At 43.3% G+C, this 22,231-nt stretch overlaps 1 protein-coding gene across 1 annotated transcript in view; it reads left to right on the top strand.

Moving 5' to 3' along the window:
• Positions 1–22,231, top strand: part of GDPD1 (glycerophosphodiester phosphodiesterase domain containing 1) — a 256,407-nt gene that overhangs the window by 212,010 nt on the left and 22,166 nt on the right. The window contains exons 4-6 of the mRNA XM_086954967.1: positions 16,581–16,702; positions 17,498–17,587; positions 19,487–19,620. Of these exons, the coding sequence (XP_086811093.1) occupies positions 16,581–16,702; positions 17,498–17,587; positions 19,487–19,620 (346 nt within the window). The remainder of the gene's footprint in view (positions 1–16,580; positions 16,703–17,497; positions 17,588–19,486; positions 19,621–22,231) is intronic.

The following is a 22,231-nucleotide window of genomic DNA, read 5'->3' as shown; positions in this document are numbered from 1 at the left end:
AATAACAAGTAACAGGAGAGCAGGGCCCCAAAGTAGGTAGTTTGATTTTCAGCCCTATGCATCTTTTGAGCATTTGTGGGGGGCAAGTATCGTGTAGGAGTAGATTTCACTTGCCTTATAGCTGTAAATTTTTTGCCTCAACAGTATTACCGATTTACAAAAGGGGGTGGTGATAAACAGAGTGTCTGAATTGAGCAGACCACTCTTACCCAGTCCAAAGATCAGGGCTTGATCCATCACCGTTATTTATCTCACTGCCCCATCCCAGCTCAGAATCTGGCTATATGCAAATCAGTCTGTCCCTGGCCCAGTGCATCATGGGAACAGGGCAGACTAAACTACCAAGCCAATTCTTTACCAGAAAGGAGACAAGCTACCGGGGACCGGTTTCTGGCATTTCAGCCTCTTCGGCCCGGCTTGCTTGAATCCTGATGGAGCAGTGAGAAAGGGACTCATGTCTGAGTATACCCTGCCACACCTATAGTGGCCAAAATCGATTTACAAAAGGGGGTGGTGATAAACAGAGTTTCTGAATTGAGCAGACCACTCTTACCCAGTCCAAAGATCAGGGCTTGATCCATCACCGTTATTTATCTCACTGCCCCATCCCAGCTCAGAATCTGGCTATATGCAAATCAGTCTGTCCCTGGCCCAGTGCATCATGGGAACAGGGCAGACTAAACTACCAAGCCAATTCTTTACCAGAAAGGAGACAAGCTACCGGGGACCGGTTTCTGGCATTTCAGCCTCTTCGGCCCGGCTTGCTTGAATCCTGATGGAGCAGTGAGAAAGGGACTCATGTCTGAGTATACCCTGCCACACCTATAGTGGCCAAAATCGATTTACAAAAGGGGGTGGTGATAAACAGAGTGTCTGAATTGAGCAGACCACTCTTACCCAGTCCAAAGATCAGGGCTTGATCCATCACCGTTATTTATCTCACTGCCCCATCCCAGCTCAGAATCTGGCTATATGCAAATCAGTCTGTCCCTGGCCCAGTGCATCATGGGAACAGGGCAGACTAAACTACCAAGCCAATTCTTTACCAGAAAGGAGACAAGCTACCGGGGACCGGTTTCTGGCATTTCAGCCTCTTCGGCCCGGCTTGCTTGAATCCTGATGGAGCAGTGAGAAAGGGACTCATGTCTGAGTATACCCTGCCACACCTATAGTGGCCAAAATCGATTTACAAAAGGGGGTGGTGATAAACAGAGTGTCTGAATTGAGCAGACCACTCTTACCCAGTCCAAAGATCAGGGCTTGATCCATCACCGTTATTTATCTCACTGCCCCATCCCAGCTCAGAATCTGGCTATATGCAAATCAGTCTGTCCCTGGCCCAGTGCATCATGGGAACAGGGCAGACTAAACTACCAAGCCAATTCTTTACCAGAAAGGAGACAAGCTACCGGGGACCGGTTTCTGGCATTTCAGCCTCTTCGGCCCGGCTTGCTTGAATCCTGATGGAGCAGTGAGAAAGGGACTCATGTCTGAGTATACCCTGCCACACCTATAGTGGCCAAAATCGATTTACAAAAGGGGGTGGTGATAAACAGAGTGTCTGAATTGAGCAGACCACTCTTACCCAGTCCAAAGATCAGGGCTTGATCCATCACCGTTATTTATCTCACTGCCCCATCCCAGCTCAGAATCTGGCTATATGCAAATCAGTCTGTCCCTGGCCCAGTGCATCATGGGAACAGGGCAGACTAAACTACCAAGCCAATTCTTTACCAGAAAGGAGACAAGCTACCGGGGACCGGTTTCTGGCATTTCAGCCTCTTCGGCCCGGCTTGCTTGAATCCTGATGGAGCAGTGAGAAAGGGACTCATGTCTGAGTATACCCTGCCACACCTATAGTGGCCAAAATCGATTTGCAAAAGGGGGTGGTGATAAACAGAGTGTCTGAATTGAGCAGACCACTCTTACCCAGTCCAAAGATCAGGGCTTGATCCATCACCGTTATTTATCTCACTGCCCCATCCCAGCTCAGAATCTGGCTATATGCAAATCAGTCTGTCCCTGGCCCAGTGCATCATGGGAACAGGGCAGACTAAACTACCAAGCCAATTCTTTACCAGAAAGGAGACAAGCTACCGGGGACCGGTTTCTGGCATTTCAGCCTCTTCGGCCCGGCTTGCTTGAATCCTGATGGAGCAGTGAGAAAGGGACTCATGTCTGAGTATACCCTGCCACACCTATAGTGGCCAAAATCGATTTACAAAAGGGGGTGGTGATAAACAGAGTGTCTGAATTGAGCAGACCACTCTTACCCAGTCCAAAGATCAGGGCTTGATCCATCACCGTTATTTATCTCACTGCCCCATCCCAGCTCAGAATCTGGCTATATGCAAATCAGTCTGTCCCTGGCCCAGTGCATCATGGGAACAGGGCAGACTAAACTACCAAGCCAATTCTTTACCAGAAAGGAGACAAGCTACCGGGGACCGGTTTCTGGCATTTCAGCCTCTTCGGCCCGGCTTGCTTGAATCCTGATGGAGCAGTGAGAAAGGGACTCATGTCTGAGTATACCCTGCCACACCTATAGTGGCCAAAATCGATTTACAAAAGGGGGTGGTGATAAACAGAGTGTCTGAATTGAGCAGACCACTCTTACCCAGTCCAAAGATCAGGGCTTGATCCATCACCGTTATTTATCTCACTGCCCCATCCCAGCTCAGAATCTGGCTATATGCAAATCAGTCTGTCCCTGGCCCAGTGCATCATGGGAACAGGGCAGACTAAACTACCAAGCCAATTCTTTACCAGAAAGGAGACAAGCTACCGGGGACCGGTTTCTGGCATTTCAGCCTCTTCGGCCCGGCTTGCTTGAATCCTGATGGAGCAGTGAGAAAGGGACTCATGTCTGAGTATACCCTGCCACACCTATAGTGGCCAAAATCGATTTACAAAAGGGGGTGGTGATAAACAGAGTGTCTGAATTGAGCAGACCACTCTTACCCAGTCCAAAGATCAGGGCTTGATCCATCACCGTTATTTATCTCACTGCCCCATCCCAGCTCAGAATCTGGCTATATGCAAATCAGTCTGTCCCTGGCCCAGTGCATCATGGGAACAGGGCAGACTAAACTACCAAGCCAATTCTTTACCAGAAAGGAGACAAGCTACCGGGGACCGGTTTCTGGCATTTCAGCCTCTTCGGCCCGGCTTGCTTGAATCCTGATGGAGCAGTGAGAAAGGGACTCATGTCTGAGTATACCCTGCCACACCTATAGTGGCCAAAATCGATTTACAAAAGGGGGTGGTGATAAACAGAGTGTCTGAATTGAGCAGACCACTCTTACCCAGTCCAAAGATCAGGGCTTGATCCATCACCGTTATTTATCTCACTGCCCCATCCCAGCTCAGAATCTGGCTATATGCAAATCAGTCTGTCCCTGGCCCAGTGCATCATGGGAACAGGGCAGACTAAACTACCAAGCCAATTCTTTACCAGAAAGGAGACAAGCTACCGGGGACCGGTTTCTGGCATTTCAGCCTCTTCGGCCCGGCTTGCTTGAATCCTGATGGAGCAGTGAGAAAGGGACTCATGTCTGAGTATACCCTGCCACACCTATAGTGGCCAAAATCGATTTACAAAAGGGGGTGGTGATAAACAGAGTGTCTGAATTGAGCAGACCACTCTTACCCAGTCCAAAGATCAGGGCTTGATCCATCACCGTTATTTATCTCACTGCCCCATCCCAGCTCAGAATCTGGCTATATGCAAATCAGTCTGTCCCTGGCCCAGTGCATCATGGGAACAGGGCAGACTAAACTACCAAGCCAATTCTTTACCAGAAAGGAGACAAGCTACCGGGGACCGGTTTCTGGCATTTCAGCCTCTTCGGCCCGGCTTGCTTGAATCCTGATGGAGCAGTGAGAAAGGGACTCATGTCTGAGTATACCCTGCCACACCTATAGTGGCCAAAATCGATTTACAAAAGGGGGTGGTGATAAACAGAGTGTCTGAATTGAGCAGACCACTCTTACCCAGTCCAAAGATCAGGGCTTGATCCATCACCGTTATTTATCTCACTGCCCCATCCCAGCTCAGAATCTGGCTATATGCAAATCAGTCTGTCCCTGGCCCAGTGCATCATGGGAACAGGGCAGACTAAACTACCAAGCCAATTCTTTACCAGAAAGGAGACAAGCTACCGGGGACCGGTTTCTGGCATTTCAGCCTCTTCGGCCCGGCTTGCTTGAATCCTGATGGAGCAGTGAGAAAGGGACTCATGTCTGAGTATACCCTGCCACACCTATAGTGGCCAAAATCGATTTACAAAAGGGGGTGGTGATAAACAGAGTGTCTGAATTGAGCAGACCACTCTTACCCAGTCCAAAGATCAGGGCTTGATCCATCACCGTTATTTATCTCACTGCCCCATCCCAGCTCAGAATCTGGCTATATGCAAATCAGTCTGTCCCTGGCCCAGTGCATCATGGGAACAGGGCAGACTAAACTACCAAGCCAATTCTTTACCAGAAAGGAGACAAGCTACCGGGGACCGGTTTCTGGCATTTCAGCCTCTTCGGCCCGGCTTGCTTGAATCCTGATGGAGCAGTGAGAAAGGGACTCATGTCTGAGTATACCCTGCCACACCTATAGTGGCCAAAATCGATTTACAAAAGGGGGTGGTGATAAACAGAGTGTCTGAATTGAGCAGACCACTCTTACCCAGTCCAAAGATCAGGGCTTGATCCATCACCGTTATTTATCTCACTGCCCCATCCCAGCTCAGAATCTGGCTATATGCAAATCAGTCTGTCCCTGGCCCAGTGCATCATGGGAACAGGGCAGACTAAACTACCAAGCCAATTCTTTACCAGAAAGGAGACAAGCTACCGGGGACCGGTTTCTGGCATTTCAGCCTCTTCGGCCCGGCTTGCTTGAATCCTGATGGAGCAGTGAGAAAGGGACTCATGTCTGAGTATACCCTGCCACACCTATAGTGGCCAAAATCGATTTACAAAAGGGGGTGGTGATAAACAGAGTGTCTGAATTGAGCAGACCACTCTTACCCAGTCCAAAGATCAGGGCTTGATCCATCACCGTTATTTATCTCACTGCCCCATCCCAGCTCAGAATCTGGCTATATGCAAATCAGTCTGTCCCTGGCCCAGTGCATCATGGGAACAGGGCAGACTAAACTACCAAGCCAATTCTTTACCAGAAAGGAGACAAGCTACCGGGGACCGGTTTCTGGCATTTTATTACAGCCTATTACAGCCTCTGTATGTGTGAATGCCATGATTCTTGCCTAAATCGGTAATTTTTAGGGAAAACACTTTAATCCTAGGCAATTTATATGTGAAATTAAATGTAGACTATACCCCCACCAACACTTTTTTACCCATCTTATATACTTTCCGGGTTATTGAATACACAGATGAACACACTAATTCAGGGCTATTAGCCTGAACACACTAATTCAGGGCTATTTGCCTGATGTTAGGTTTTAATTTACAGCCTAGAAACCAAAGTTTCACTCACACACATTTGATGGTTGGATGATGTACTAATCGACTTTCAAGCTGAAATTTCTTTACCTAATCATATTTACTTTGTTAAGAAGAAAACATCCATTATGCTTAGAAATATTAAAAATGTAGCTGAAATGTATTTCCAATGTTCAGATTTAAATTTGGAATTTCAGTTTGATGTGCACACCACTCACGTTTACTACCATGCGTCTTAATTCAACCCAAATTGACTATTAATAGATATATTCATTCCTGCTTAAAGGAACAAGCAATACAAAAGGTTAAGGCCTGTCAATCCCTGATTTACTACAGAGTTTTTAATTGTATCATGAAAAAGCATTCAAATGGAAAAAAATGGGTCAAGACTAAGGGCCATATGAACAAACATTAGGAATACCGATTTCCTAATTACGATTATCTCCCAAACGCAGTTAGGAAATCAGTATTTCTAATGTATGAAACTTATTGAGTTTCGTTTATGGATTCTTTGTGGGTCAAAATCGACCTACCTCATGAATAATGATGAGGTAGGCCCCAGTTTGCAACGCATTAGGGATCGCAGCCATCACGGGGGATGGTGGCATGCTGAGGTCAGCAGATCGTCATGTCTGGGATTGCTTTTTATTAAAGGAAAACGGGATGCATTGAAAAATTATAAAAAATAAAACTCTGAAGTTTCATATTTTTTTTTTTAGAGTGTAGGCAATGGTCCGTGGTACCACTGCCTGCTCTTAAAAAATATGATTATTTACATTCTCAAAGGGGAAGGGTTCTCTTTCCCATTGCAAGTGGGTTACCACCAGTTTTAAATTGGTGTTAAGTATTACTGTTTTGCCACCGGATTTCGGTCACAAAACAGTAATACATACAATACCGATTCGATATTTGGAATGGGCTCCCTAAACAAGCCTCTTTCAAATACCGAATGGCATATGCAAAATGCGATTTGGCAGCAAGTTACTAAATCGCATTTAGCACATTTTAAAAAGTATTTTTCCGGTTGCCAACGACCCAATAATGTGCATTGGGTCTTCTGCGACCAGAAAATTACTTTGTACATCTGGCCCTAAATTCAATATAAATAAGCTTTTAAGATGTATCTTTCTTACTATAAAATAACGTACATACAAACCACATACATGAACACTTTCTGCGCAGAATTGTTCAAAATATACTGGGAATTGAGTTTCCCAACTTGTAATACTATTGAGGTGAATTCTGTTTCCCAGAAATTCTGCATCACATGATTTTTTTGTTTGTTAGAAAATGGCTGATTTAAGAGGTTAAATTGAAACTAATCCTTTATTGATATCTCATAATAGTAGCATTTCGAGCTCACCACGTAGGAGCACCTGCAAATCTAAATTGGGTTTAACTTATCTTTATCTGATAAACGTCTATGACTTCCAAAATGGAGTCCTTCAAAATCATTATACTTCACATTGTTTCTTTGTCGTCTGATTTCATGTCTGGTCAGTGCATTTCTTCAAAAAGACTGGTATCCTTCTAAATTTAAATCAATATTGTCTCCTTTATAGAAAATATGCAAGTTTAGATAGCAGTTCTCCAGAAAATGACCACCCTATTTTGACATTACTAAACTTTGCTTGAAGTCAATTGTTAAATCCAAATAGCAAGAATAATTTGAGATTAATTGTTTTCGTCTTCTAATCAGGGTTTTGTTCATGCCCGGGGAGACAGATGGCAAACAAGATCTGTTATGCCATTGGGAACAAAGATGTCCAGCTGCTCTTATCTTTACCGGACCTTTCAAACAAAGTTTTATATGCCAGTAGTTGGAATAGCTGTCTGGTGTAGGGGGTGGCATTGGACTGAATTCGATCATTGCTTGTGAGTGTACTCAGGAGGTCCATGTGGGATGGGCTGCATGTATCCAGCCCTATAGGGCTTGTATGTGGCTTCCCCAGAGATAGGCCCTCTCCCACTTGTTGTTCAATGCTTACATGTTCCACTTGGAGCAAATAATTAAAGCCTGTGGTTTCAAACATACACGGCTGACATCAAGATCATAGTGGATCCGAGTAATGCATTAATGGCGGATACCTGGCAGGTGAAAATAAAAATAAGAGGATGAAATTATTTTCACCTACCAGTTATCCGCCATTAATGCAGATTACTATATTTCATTTTTAAACTTCATATCCTACGAACATAATATCAGGGGTTCCTTGATTTAAATCCATTCAGAAATATCATATACAGAGAGGTGGTGACCACTGCGCTACACCTTACAATTAGTCGTGAAATACCAAAAGTTTTTATTTACAGAAGAGAATACATGGGGACATCTCTATCAGTGAATCCCATAATATTGGTCCATAAACAAAGTTTTTATGGCTTTTTCTGACGAAAGCGTGTTTTACGCCGAAATGCGCGTCGAAGACTTATTATTCTGCCACCTTATTGTGTTTTTAATATTGTATTTTTTATTTTTTAATGAGATTTTATGCTTGCAACAAATTAAGAAAAAATATCTTTGTGAATAAAATTGTGTTTTTAACTCATTATTGTAACTATGTATTTACAGCATTTAAAATTTGTCATTAAAACAAATTTTGCTTTTTTGTACTTTTGGTCGTTACACTGTGTCCATTTTTAGTATACATAGAAAGAAGAGTATAATATAAATATATTGCCTAGGAATTTATTTTTCATTGTGTATTACCCTGTCCTAGGAATTGTATTCCCAATTTGTCAGGGGGTCCTTGTTACTCACACGCAGTCAATTAGTTGCCAGATCCGGTGTCCGTGCTGTCTCCTGCCTGGAGATTGCGTCATATTGTAGTAAACCGAAGGGTTGACCTATTTTGGGCTGGCGCCGTAAGTGAGAGAATCACCTGCGGATAAGATCTGCTAGCACTGTTGTTGTCGCGCTCGCTCCGGTCTCTTAGCGCCGTGCCTGGGATCCTCGTGATGACGAGACACACCCAGGGGCGTGGCCATGTGGTGAAAGCAGGGAGATATATACTGCCGCCGTAAGTGAGAGAATCTTCTGCGGTTAACCCCTTCCATGCGGCCGCGATTCCCCTGGTGTGCTGTAAACAACACGAACAGGGGCGGGCCGTGACGAACCCCAGCCGTCATCAGCACACGAGCACATTAGTGCATGACGACTGGGGTTCGTCATCAGCATGGAAGGGGTTAATAACTGCTGGTATGGTCGTTGCCATGCTTGTTCTGGTGTCATGGGGGCCGAGTGATGCCGCAACACACCCAGGGGCGGGCCCTATAGCAAAAGCAGAGAAATTGACACAGCTGCCTCTTTAAGTTCAGAGGGTAAAAAGGGGTTTCGTCCTAACTACGCCAGGTAGGACGATTGAATACAATTTCAAGAAAAGAAAACCTGGCTGTCAATTTATCATGCTGCTTTTTATTGAAGCAGACAAAAGCTTAGACCAATAGGACTCTGGCAGGAGGAAAATGTTCTATGAAAATGTTTAACATAAAAAAGTATAGTGAATAAGACACAATTGGCTTATGAACCTATTGGTCTGAGCTTTTGTCTGCTTCAGTAAAGAGCAGCATGATAAATTGACAGCCAGGTTTTCTCATCCAGTTCAGAGGCATCTCGTGTCATAAATATCTTGGGCAAACATATTCACATGTTCTTTGTGGACGTTTAGGAACGAACAAGAGACATAATTAAATGCAAAAAATAAACATTTCACCCAGTACATTTCATGATTTCCAAAAATGGGCCTGGTTTTGCCCACCATTCCATTGAATTGATATCTCATCTGTGATATAAGTAGGACTGTACATTGATGAGATGAACGAATCATATACATAAAGGTTTAATATTCCTAACCCATTGCATGAATATCTCATCATAATGTAAATGGGAGTGTACATTTGTGTATTATATTAATGAACCTTATACCAGTCAATTAATTTGTATAAAGGCAGTATCCCTCGCAGGGGAATGTACTATGAACGCTGGGCCTTGCCATGTATATGGGGTAATACATTCCATAGATTTTTTTAGGGGCACAGAATGAGGCAGGGAGCAAGGGAGAGGAACAATTCTTGTGCGCTCGTTAGTATCATTAATTATGGTTCACAATTCAAACGGAATCAGTTATTACGATTGAAATCAAAGTATAGCGCTATGCTCATAGATGAAGTGTTGCCCTCATCTCTTTCAGCTTTTTCGTACTAAGCACTCCGTTCTGTAAAGTTCTCTCACTTTATGCTAGTGCTTGCACATCCCTGTGACTGGCCAGTTAGCTCCAGAGGTATTGCTTACTGTCCAATCGGTAACCACTGGATATTGTCGTTCAGTCCGGTGTCTCACGTTCTTAGACGATACTGCCCTCGTTGTTCGCGGTTGTGAAGTCTTTTTTGGACATTTTGACATTTCGCAATAATTGTCTCCAAAACCACCCATTCTATGTCCACGTCTCAATGGCCTTTTTCCAGGTAGTGGCACGTAAGTTTAGTGTTGTTCTTCTTGCACCTGAAAATGCTTCTATGTTAGTTGATTCGTGTTTTTACTTTCCTGGTGGTCATTCCTATATAGAGAAGATCGCTTGGGCAGCAAATAAGGTATATAATGTTCTCACTATTGCAGTTGGTTAGGTCCTTCAGAAGCCACGGTCTTCCTGTCTTAATGTCAACCTCTTTCGTAGTTTTGGTGAATTGGCATGCTACGCAGTTACCTCATGGCTAATGGCCTTCTGGCCAATGGTTGTCCCATAGCGTTGTTTGAGTTTGGGTTTGCAGTGGTGGTGTTTTTGCATGAACCAATTCATCGCGAATTCTCGTGTTCCTTTTAAAAGCAAAAAGAGGTTGAGGTCATTGCTTCTTACCCCCATTCAGAATATGCCTGTTCTTACGAACTATGCTCTGGACTTTATTTGAAATGGAGGTATATGTTGTGACACAAACAACTCTCTCATTCCCAGGTTTCTAGTGGTTCTTGAGCAGGGCATCTCGGTTATTATTTCTTGCTCTTTTTTTGCTCTCTTCACCTGGTTTCTCGTGTAATGGTGTGTGATCAATTTTTCTTCCAATGTCTTCACCTGTGTATCAAAAACTTCCAGAGAGGAGCAGTTTTTTCTGACCCGTAGGAACTGCCCAACGGGGAGGTTTTGTCGAAGTGCTTTTGGGTGGAAGGTTTCAAACAGTAAAAGGATGTTCCTCTTAGTCGCTTTGTTGTGGAATCTCGTCTTTATGCCTTCTTGGCCCATTATGATGACCAGGTCCAGAATACTGTTTCATCTTTGTTGATGGTGAATGTAAATGTTAGGTGTCTGTCCTTTGTGTTCACCCACTCTGCAAATTCTATTGCCTGTTCTTTGTTGCCATGCCAAATTATTAGCACATCAACTATATATCTGTGCCACAGTTTCATCTGTTATATGTAGGGATTTTTCGGGTTGAACATGTAGTCAGCCTCAAATTGATTTACGTATAAACAAGCCATAATAGGCGAAAAGGGACTTCCCATTGATGTACCCCTCACTTGGTGGTATTTTATTCCTCCGTATTCCAAAAAATTCTCTGTAAGGGCTAATTCTGCACATTCCATGATGACGTGTCTGGGTGTCAAGTATACCCAGTCCATCTCCTGTAGTATGTGTCCAACCGCTTCAAAGGTACGTCTCTGGGGGTTACTCGTATAGAGAGCTTCAAAGTCCATTGTAAAGATCCAGTCCTCAGTGGGGTTGATTTCCATATCTCTGCTAAGGCAAAGTACGTCCTCTGTCCCTGTGTATGAAGTAGAAGTCTTCACTATGGGTCTGAGAAACCAGTTGCAGAATTGCGAAAGGGGTTCCAACACTGAGCTGATGCCTGACACTATGGGTCTACCTGGTGGGGGTATTTTGTTTTATGGATCTTTGGGAGAGTGTAAAATCTTGGTGTTTGCGATGTGTCAGCATTGAGAAACTCTGCCTCATGTTTGGTAATCCAATCATTCATGAGGCCTTCTTCTACCAAATATTTTATTTTGTTTGTATGTCTCAGTGTCAGATCAATTGAAGAATTTCATTGCTCTCGCCATCAGAATAGTCGGGTACGTTCTGTGTGGTACATGTTCTTACCCATAACAACTATTGCTCCACCTTTACCAGCCAGTTTTATGACTCCTCGAGAGATTTTCCAGGGCTGTTTTCTCACCTTTCCTCAGGTTCTGAAAGACCTTGTTGTTTTGGCATTCAGTTGTGCCGATTTCCTAAAGGACTGCCTGTTCAAAAGCTAATACATGACATGGGATGGCTTGTGTTGGTGGTACAAAAGTAGACTTATTATTTAGACCCGTGTTAGTAGGTTCTCAATCTGTAAGGGTTTTGTGGTTCTCAAAGAAGCTTTGTAATTGAATCCTCCAGAAACATTGTGCTAGTTCTGCGCGTAGTGAGAAGAGGTCACTCCTGGGCGTTGGTACAAACCCCAGTCCTTTAGACAGGATGGCATTCTCATCCGGTGATAGAATGTGGATGCTCAAGTTTACGATGTTGGAGGGTCTCTGCCTCTTTGTCAGTCACTGGTCCTCATCACCACTTAGTTCGGGGGTTTGATCCCCTCAATGTACTTTAGATGACTGTCTGGGGTATTTTTGTTTTCCTCTTCCCCGGCCTCTGCCTCTGTATAAAAAAGGAGGGGGGCCTTGTTGGAAAGGTAAGCCCTGTGGTTGGAAAGGCTTATGCCAGTAGCCAAAAGGTAGCCTTGGGAGTGGCATTGATTGGTCTCGATAATATGATCTTTGAGGCCTTCTAGTTACCTCTTCATCACTGCTGCCGCTGCTTCTTCCTTAATCTCCTGAGCTGAAGGTCCAATCTAGTGGGGTCGGTCTAAACCTCTCTTGTCGTTTCCCGGTTGCCTGAACCTGCGGTTTCTCATAGTTTTTGTCTGTGACATACGAGAAAGTGTTCTCATGACTAAACTTCTGCACCTCTTTCTTGAGTTTGGTCAGTTTTGATTGTGTTACGTATTCCTTGCATTGGGTGTGATCATTATTTATCGCTTCCATTTTCTTTTTAAAGACAGAGATGTGTACTAAGGTCTTAAGTTTACTCTCGCATGTGTGTATCTCTATGAGTAGTAAGTCTGTACGTTTTCTCGCTGCATTAATGACCAGCACCAACCAATCCTGCACTTCCATCCAATGTGATCAGTTCTTTCTAAAAGCCTTATTATTCAGGAAAATGCACGGCTCATTTGTCACAATTAGTCCTCTAGGGGCCGTGTTTTTGCTCAAGTACTCTGTCATGAACGCGCCATGAAGAGCAGTCCCAATTTGTTCCTTCTTGATTGCGGAAAGAGCTTCCCCATTCATCTGTTTTTCAAGGTCTGTGTGACCACTGAATCTGCTAGTAAAGAATTTAGAATTTCCGTAATCGAGGCTTCATCAAATACTAGTTCATTATTCACTTCCAAAGTGACTATGGGATTTTGCTTAGTCTCACTTTTTGGGACTATTCAAGAGTATATGGCGTGTTATAATATTCAATTGAAGATCCCCAAGGGGATATTTGGTATTGCTGACTTAAAATTGTACCCCAACCTTTGTTTCCACAGCCATCAGTTGTACATCACTGGCTAAACACCAAACCCTTGGAATTATCCGAGGGAGGGAACTAGAGGCTACAGGATTTTCAGGGTGAGCTGGCCCCCAAACCTACCAAATGCACACACACTAGAAACTACCCTGAAATAATGGTCACTTACATAATGTAACCGTATCGATACAAGTCACTACATGGGTTGAGTCCTGAGCATCTCAAAAAAATGTAAGGACTTTCCTCACACACCACCAGCTATCTCTGCTGTTAGAAACTCATGGCCACATGCATCATTGTTGCCGTTTGCGATTTCTTAATTGCGAAAATGAAGGAATCGCAATTAAGAAATCGGAAACGGCTATGCACCAAGAAATCGCAATTTTTTTGGCCATTTTTTAAATTTCCTTAATTGCGATTCACAATTTGCGAATCGCAATTAAGGAATCCCTTCCCATTGATTCCTATGGGCCTAGAGGCCCATAGGAATGAATGGGAAGTCATTTTCAATTTGCGATTAGCAATTTGCGAATCGCAAATTGAAAATGCATTTTCAAGGGTGCTGGGGGGGGAGTTCAAAAGACCCCCCCCCTGCACCCCTGAAATGTAACTTTAAGTGCATTTTTCACACACACATGCCCCAGGGGCATGTATGTGTGTAAAATGAAACTTTCAAAAATGCACTTTTGTGCATTTTTTAAAGTTTTCACAAATTACCATGAAGTTCAACTGCATGGTAATTTACCTCTCCCTATTTGCGAATTCGCAAATTTAAAATGTTCATGCTTTGCATTTAAGAAATCTCAAATTGCGATTTCTTAAATGCAATCGCAATTTTAGAAATCGCAACGTAATTGCGATTTCTAAAATTGCGAAAAACATGAAGCATCCCAATTTTGTCAATTGCATTCGCAAAAGGCAGAAAATTGCGATTCACACCGTTTGCGAATGCAATTCACTTTGATGCATGTGGGCCTATGTCTTAAACTTGTCCGCCACTGGTCATAGTGGTGGTCACTAGGTTTGATTTAGGGTGGGGCAGCCATCACCAGAAAAATGCAGAAAAGTCGGGCATTGTTTTTTAAGAACAAACTCTCACTGTGTGAGTTTATTCTTAGAAACAAAAAGGTTTGCCAAGAAGATTCTTCAAGTTTCAACGCTGGCACTGGAGCAGTGTCAAAACGATTCTAACTGCCAGCACTTTTTCTCCAAACCCACAAGAGTCTCATGAGAACAAGACACACGTTTGCAACATTTAAGCGGATTCTGATTAGAAGCCATGTAATTGACCAGATATTTTAAGAATATATCATTCATTACAGCACAATCAGAGGGTGATTGAATGCAGTCCTCAGTGGCACTATAAACGTCATAGATGTCAACATTTTAGGAGACCAAAAGTAAGCTTGGGGATATCTATTAATCCATCAAGCTGCACCAGTAGTTAAACAGACTGCAAACTGAACAACAAAATGATGAGACCAGAGGAATAAGATTAACTTATAAGTGTTTATAAGTCCTTAGAGAACTATACATCCACTCATTGACTCTTGGCGTCATCAAAGGCTCAGATTAGAGAGTGCCATAGCATCAGACTCGGATGGCTCTCAGAATATTAAAATCTCGCAATATGAGTGCATAACTAGTTTCTAACAACCATTCTGATGTTTACTCCGAAATTCCAACAAAGGCACAGTGTTCCAGGCCAGGAGGACAATAGTAAGCCAAGATTGTAGTGACAGTGTGATCATCATCACTAAAATGATCAGCTTTTCCACCTAGTCTCCTGATTTACAAGACTTTCCAGAGAGTCAAAAAATCCTACAATGTTGGGGAGAATCATTATAGTTTCATTTCCGGCCAAGACCAATTTGGTTGTGGATCTTTATTCTACTGCAGGTAGTCCTTGTAATAGTTAGATCTTTGTTGGAATTCAGACATATGGTAGCCCAGAAAATATAGGAGGATAGGCCATGGGCATGCAGAATGACTGCATATTTATAGTCCTTTGACCTCAATCTCTTAAACTGTTGTAGTGTAGTTCCTATTTTCCCAATAGCCTCTGCGCATTGGAATAACATAAACGACAGTGTAGACGTATACTCCTTATACTGGGGGAGCAAAGTTGTCATGTTTATGCGGTTGTCAGAAACTAATCCCTTCTTGTCTAATCAGGAAAGTTAACACCTTCTTGTTTACTCCAGAAAGTTTCTAGTGACCTCTGAGCTAACTGGCACACACAATTAAGTCTAACATATTCAATAGAGACCTAGTCGACCTCAGTCGCTGAAACAATGGATAGCTATTTCACTCAGTTAATCGTGCATGCTTAGTTTCACCAGAAGTGCAGAGAAATAGAGAGACGGGCGTTTTCAATAAAAAGGGTATTTATTGAACAGTCTACTTTCTCATGCAAGAGAAGTGAATTGCCACAATTGCAATACTTGTCATAAAGTAAAGTGCGTACAGTAAAATGAGTATTATGAAATAATACTGTAAAAGCATTTATATGGTTTCTAAGCCATAAGATACTTAAAATGGATAAAATACAAACAACGATAAAATAATGACTAAACGTACTCAACTGGTGTTTCTAAGATACGCCTACCCCGGTGTACCTAACCTAAGCCTAGTACAGGGAAGGAGTAGATGAGTTATAGTTTTTGCCAAGAATCTGAATCAAGAATTCTCTGTGGGTCTAATCAGCTCCGTACCTTGGTTATAGAATGAAGGAGATCTTGTATCTCTTTCTCAGGACTCGATCTCCCAGCAACCCGCAAGGGTGACCGGGAAACACTGGAGCTGGATTTCTCGGCAGGAGAAAAGACAGCGTCTCACTCAGTGCGTTTTCAGGGAGGGTCGGCTTCCTTCGACACTCGCAGCAGCAGGGCATCGGGCAAGTAGATAGCCGATCTGCTCCAAACCACTGTGTGTTGCTTAAGGCAGATGCTGGTATATTTATACCTGGAAGGTGCCGAGTTTGACGTAAGGTTGGACATAAGACGTCACTAAGAACTCGCAGTTCTTTCAGGACTCCAAGAGTTCTAGGACAAATCAATACAGAAGCAGGAAGAATTCCCGGGCTGCTGGAGGCTTGCTTTGTTTAAGAACACGTTGTGCTTCCTAGGAGTCTATGGGAGTAGCCTTGCCGTATTTGGACTGCATTGGCTATGTCTTAATATGGGTATGATTCTTATGCCTGTATACGGGTATGATTTGATATAATCACGTAAGGGCATGAAATCGGGAATATTTACTAGAGTCCTAGAATCATCTACAACACTGTAAAGAACAACATGTATGCTTATACTACATGGCTCAAGGTTCACTGAAGCTGGTTGTGGGAAGGAGTAGTGGACAAGTAGTTAATTACAGCAAGTCGCTTATGTGTGGTTGCCGTACCTGGAGAGTATAAACATGCACCAAAAATCGGCATACAGCAGCAAACTAACATGCGTTTTCTAGGAGAGAACTGCAGTGTGTGCATACATATACGGTATGTTTAAAAAATGAAGTTACAGGTGAAAAGTAAGTTCCCTGCTAGATAATAATGCCTGAAATATATTTTCCTAGAGTGCTGCTGTGAAGCCGGAGATGATAAGCGTATCCCATTACTGAAAGAGGTGTTTGATGCTTTTCCAAAAACCCCTATCAACATTGACATCAAAGTGAACAATGACACACTAATTAAAAAGGTAAAGTTGTGCTCTTTTTCCAGTATGATGAAAGGGGCCTTTTATTTAGGGGAATTGTTATATACACATTTATAGTGGGCCTTAGAAAGAGCATGCTGTTGTATCTCCACAGTAATATTTTCATATTTTTGGAGCAGCCCAAATTGTGACCTTTCACAATTGACTGAGAAGTCCTTGGGTGCAGCGCGTATGAACTCCAGCTGTCGGAGTACTTATACTGGAAGGTTTAATGCCTAATGGCTTAATTCGGAGTCGCATGTAATGTACATGCTGCAAACACCTATTGGGAAGTGATGGATGGTATCATGCAATATTGCTTGTTGATAAGGTCATAATGAAGTATAACATGCTGTGCCGGAGGTGCTGCCCCAATTTGCCACTTTTTGGCTTTTCAGCCTCTTCCCATGTAAATTCTGCACAATTTACTTGGCGAAATTTGCATGGGGAAACAAACCCAACCATAGTATTTTATGTTTCAACTCGAGATAAAGTTTATGTGAAAGATGGACATCTGTGTTGAGCAAATAGTATAAATAACCAAGACTCATGCTTATTTCGTTGTAATGTTCTTTGGTTTAGCGTTCACTAAAGCTATCTGGCTGGTCTTCTATGTACATATCCCAAAGACCAAACAGTTTTTCAAATTGTATTTGTGCCGACTGGGAGTTGTTGGGCTGTCTCCTAATTTTTAAACTTTATACAACTGTTAATTGATATTTCAGTAAGTTGTTTAGAAATGTATTGTTTCTGTGGTCATAATTTATGAATCCTAATCTATGAAACTTCCTCCTGTAGGTTTCTGAACTGGTTTCCGAATACAATCGACAAAATTTAACAGTGTGGGGTAACGCCAACTACGAAATAATAGAAAAGTGTCGAAAAGAGGTGAGCAGCAGAGATTGGATGTTTAGGGGCATTCTCCATGTTCGTTGAATGATTGCTGGGTTCAAAGGTAACTAAAATGGGGCTAAAACATTATTATTATTTCGATGAGCAAGAAATATATTTGAAATCAATTTGTTGCCAGTGTAACGTTGAGAAATGTTGAGGGCATCTGAACACCATACAAGTGTTTGTTCCATGTGTTTCCTATCTTGAAGGGTATTTCTCCATGTCACAAATCATCCTTAAGCATATATTAGTAAACTAACAGGGCAATTTTGATGGGGAGGATGTAAGACCAGAGGCTAGGGTTTACACCACAATACTGAGAGATCCCCAGCTGGCTGGCATCTCTGTGACAAAGTACATCTTAAGTAGTGGTGGATGCCTCTTAGGCCCAGCTGCCTGCTACGTGGGCTGCCATGTTGATCAGACCTACTTGCCATTCTTTGTGTTAAGAAGAATGAAGCCCCAAAGCAGCGGGTTTCATTTTGCAGAACAAAATAAAAATGTCCCTGACGCCCAGAGTTTTCTTCCTGTGTGTCAGGGACATGTTTACTATTTTCACTGATTTTTCCAACCCGGGACCACCATGCATTTCGGGCCCGGGTGGAGAAAATCCCTGCTGGTCGCCCTTACCCTACATAAGGTGCGGTGACTGTCACTTTGAACCAGAAACCCTCTTTGGATGCAATACCATCTGAGAGGCTTCTGCCAGCAGACCCAGCTGAGGCTCCACCATCAGAAACTTAGTGGTTGAGGGGTGGGAGAACTGTGAATTCTGCGGCAGGGACGTCTACGTATTCAAAGTGGCCTACTTAGTCTTACTTACATTGACTGAGGTGGCCTAATGAATCTGATGCGTTGCTATTAACGAATGTTTAATTAATATTCGAAATTATTTATTAAACCGGTAGGAGGTCTAGAAATGAAATTGTTATCCTGAAGTACTAAGTTGGCAGCCGGGTGATATCCAGAAACTACTAGCAATCACTCATACACAAAATGCTGCAGTTTATTCATTGCTAGTAAAGTTAAGGCAGTGGTTTGAAAGCTCCTCGACAATTCTCTGTAATAACACCTTAGGGAGGATGTAAAGTATTGCAAATGCAGCCTCTTGCTTGGTAACCGACAGCTTGCTTGGTAACCTGGGACGCCTCTGGGACGTCCACTGTTTATCGGTGATGGCACACATCCATGTTAAGGCTGCCTTAATTGCACGTGTCCCCCATCTTTAGCCTCCCTAATAGGACGACGTAAGCCTTCCACGTGGGCGTGCGACCGCCCTTCTCTTCCTCTTCACGTTCCATGTCGCGAGCATTACCTACTTCTCCAGCTCTGCTTTAGAGTCGTGTGGTAGTTGCTGCCGACCTCCACACATCTGAGTCTTACAAACGCACTCGGAAACTTACCAGCTTCCATTCTGAGTCCCAAATGATAGCGTGCCTTTTCTTCTCCGCTGCCTGTGTGCATTTCACAGGGCGCAGTATACAAGGCCGCAATTAAATGATGAAACACAGCCATCGAGGGGACGTGGAAACATGATGTTGGTATTTTCAGATGAATATAGTGACCTGCGAACTTATGACGTCCTACTTCATGGGCGTGAGTTGGCTAGCTGAGACCTCTTGCCGTGTTGGAGATTTACATTTGATCCTGGCTCTAGGCCTGCTACATGTGACGGATTACCAACAACAGAGAGCTACTTTTACATGCAAGTTACCGTTGTCTCCTCGGCCACGTGGGGCCGAGGAGGATTATTACATACAGACCCCACTCATCATATAAGTCTATACAGCACTGGAAACTCATACTTTGCAGTGGGCAACTGAGCCTGTTTGTATTTTGCTAGTCCTGTTCAACTTGTTCATACAAATATGCTTTGACATTTTCCCTTTTTAGAATTCAGAAATTCCTCTTCTTTTCTGCTTGCAACGTGTGCTGATCCTGGTTGGGCTGTTCTATACTGGCCTCCTGCCTTTCGTCCCCCTGCGAGAACAATTCCTGGAGATTCCCATGCCTTCCATCATCCTGAAGTAAGTGAAAGTGTCATTGGGATTTACCACTGACCAGGCTGTCCAAAATACACTGATTAGTTTGCAGTGACTGAGCCGTCTGTGCATTGTGTTTACTATTGTGACGAGTAGCTGGCGAAATCAAGGCTTACGCTGGCACTCCTTGCAGAAAAACGTGGCTAAAACATGCTGGTTTGTTTGCTACTTGGACACAGGGACACAGTGATAAATGATAATAGGGTAACAGAAAGGGCTGGGCTAGAAAGACCAGGGCATAATTAGGACTAGGACAAAAATCAAGCAAACCGACCTTCTAAATGGGCAAACTGCAATAAAGAAAAGGGATACAGTCATAATAGCACACCAAACACTTCAAGCAGGGCACCAATCATGTTCCTGTCGCATCTAGTAATTAAAGCAGTGCCCTCATTCTATATACCGCAACCCTACTAAATGCATCAGTTGTTAATCTGTCGGTCTCTCCTTCCTTCTCAGCAGATATTGAATGCCTGCGTCCATACGGAGGGCCAATTTTTTGTTTACAAAATCATCTTGTTACTTTAAGAACGTATGTGTGCCCCCTAGTGTTAGCAGGGTAGCCCACCCATGCGTCACCAGCCCTACTGATCTAGTACAAGTTTTTCCCACATATGGGCAAAGTGAATAGATCAGCTTCTTTATGGTACTTCCTCTCCGTTGAGGTTATTGGTGCAGCCTTCTTTTGCGGTCTGGCTTTCGTGGCAATGGAGGTTTACAGTGTAGACGTATTACAACAGACAAGGACTCCAGTTAGTTATTTGATTTCGTCACTGATGATTCCAGTTTAAAAATCAATGTCTCCATAAAGAGAGCGTTGCTGATTTTCAAGAAAACAGATAGCTCGCATACAAACAGGAGGATCATGAGACATTTTTTACAGGAGAAATGTGTAAGAAAATGGATATGATTATTTGGGATGGACTCCTGTCCACTTCGAAGAATAACCACAACCCAGTTTAGGGTGAACTCCACAAGTCACTAAATTAACCTGAGCTTAACCCGCTGGAAGAAATGACACCGAGCAAGGAAGCCTAACTTAGAGCAATTTGGAAAGGATTTATGCAGTGCCAATACAGTAATAAAGTAAAAACACCGAAGAATAGTTGATGATATATGGCTGAAAATTTACAAATGTTGTACTTGTAATGTTTTTTAAGTATGGTTGGTGTGTCTTGGGGGCTGGGGGTCTTTTCTTTTCTCGGTCTGTTGGTATGTCTTGGGAGGTGGGGGTCTTTTATTTTCTCGGTCTGTTTCGCACACAATTTGGGGTTTATACAATGTACCTTGAGACTTTACTTTGTGCACTTCCTTTGTACTGTCCTTGCTGGGCTTCGCCCTTCTGGTACGCTGAAAATTCAATAAAATTTGTTGTTAAAAAAAAAAAAAACGGAAGAAAAAAAATCCCAAACTAAGCTAGAAAACAGAATAAAACATGATAAACAAAATGACACAGAAATGACAAGAATCCAGTCAGGGGAACTGGAGATATGAAGTTTTAAAATGTTAACTAGTTGTAGCGCCTAAAAGCTATAGGGGCCAATGATAGGCTACAGTCTCGGCAAACCGGGACTTATGCACAATATCCGATCGATCGCGTCAGATACAACGACCCGGCTTGTCCTGGTCAATGATTTTACCTTCTGACATACAATACTAGCAAAATCCAGCCAAGTCCAGGTGCTGGCAGGCACCTGGTCACTTTAGAAAAAAGGGCTCTTTGCAGCTTGTGATCTCTTTATAGCCACACAGGAAGGTAGCTCATCTGACCCTTCGAGTCCATTACTTTGTCCTGGGTACAAGAGGGAGCAGGTCCAGTCCTTCCGGGCTCCTTGTAGGTCACAGACAGCATGCCCAGGTCTCTTCTGTTCTAATGCAGGTCCAGAAGTGTGCTGACGGGGGTGCCTGGAGGTGTGACATTTATGCATGGCATCCACTAGCGTGTGGCGGTGACTCCTCAACACTCCTTAACCAATGAGTTACAAGTTCACAGGGACAACCCTAACCACTTTTTCAGTAATTCCTGTTTGCATTACTACGAACAGGCCCAAAATGGTAGGTGTCGGGGCATTTTATACCATGGCAAAAGTCTTCAGTCACGCTAAACTTGGGCTCTGGGGGCTGGGTGTGTGTGTTAGAGTGTCATAGGGAAATCATCAGTGTACTCCCACATCTAACACAAAACTCCAGTTTCAAGCAGAGGCTTTACCCACAACAAACCCAGAGACAGATGTCTAGTAGGATAAAAGCAGGCCCTTCAACAACGAGAAAGGGGTTGCGCAAGAATTATTTTGGCATCCTTTTCTCTCCCTCTCCAGAGCACGCCAAGTTTTACATGTGGTTAAGCAGACCTGTAAAGCGAGATTTGAAAGTGTGCAGTGACAGGATGCCCGCAGCACACTTTCTGAATATTCTGTGTCCTGGGAGGTATTTCACACCTATTCATAGCCAATCACTGGCTGGACCACTCCCGAAGAGCTAATGCAAGTTAGCTTGAGGAGCTACAGGCAGGGAAAAAGGTGTGTTGGACCTGTCCCCCTTTACTGGGTCACCCCAAACGTTTTGCATTTTTTCCTCCATTTTTTGTGGTTGTTGA

Source organism: Lissotriton vulgaris, chromosome 2_1, assembly GCF_964263255.1.
Source record: "Lissotriton vulgaris chromosome 2_1, aLisVul1.2, whole genome shotgun sequence".
NCBI classification, from domain to species: Eukaryota; Metazoa; Chordata; class Amphibia; order Caudata; family Salamandridae; genus Lissotriton; species Lissotriton vulgaris.
This window is presented reverse-complemented; position numbering and strand designations above follow the sequence as displayed.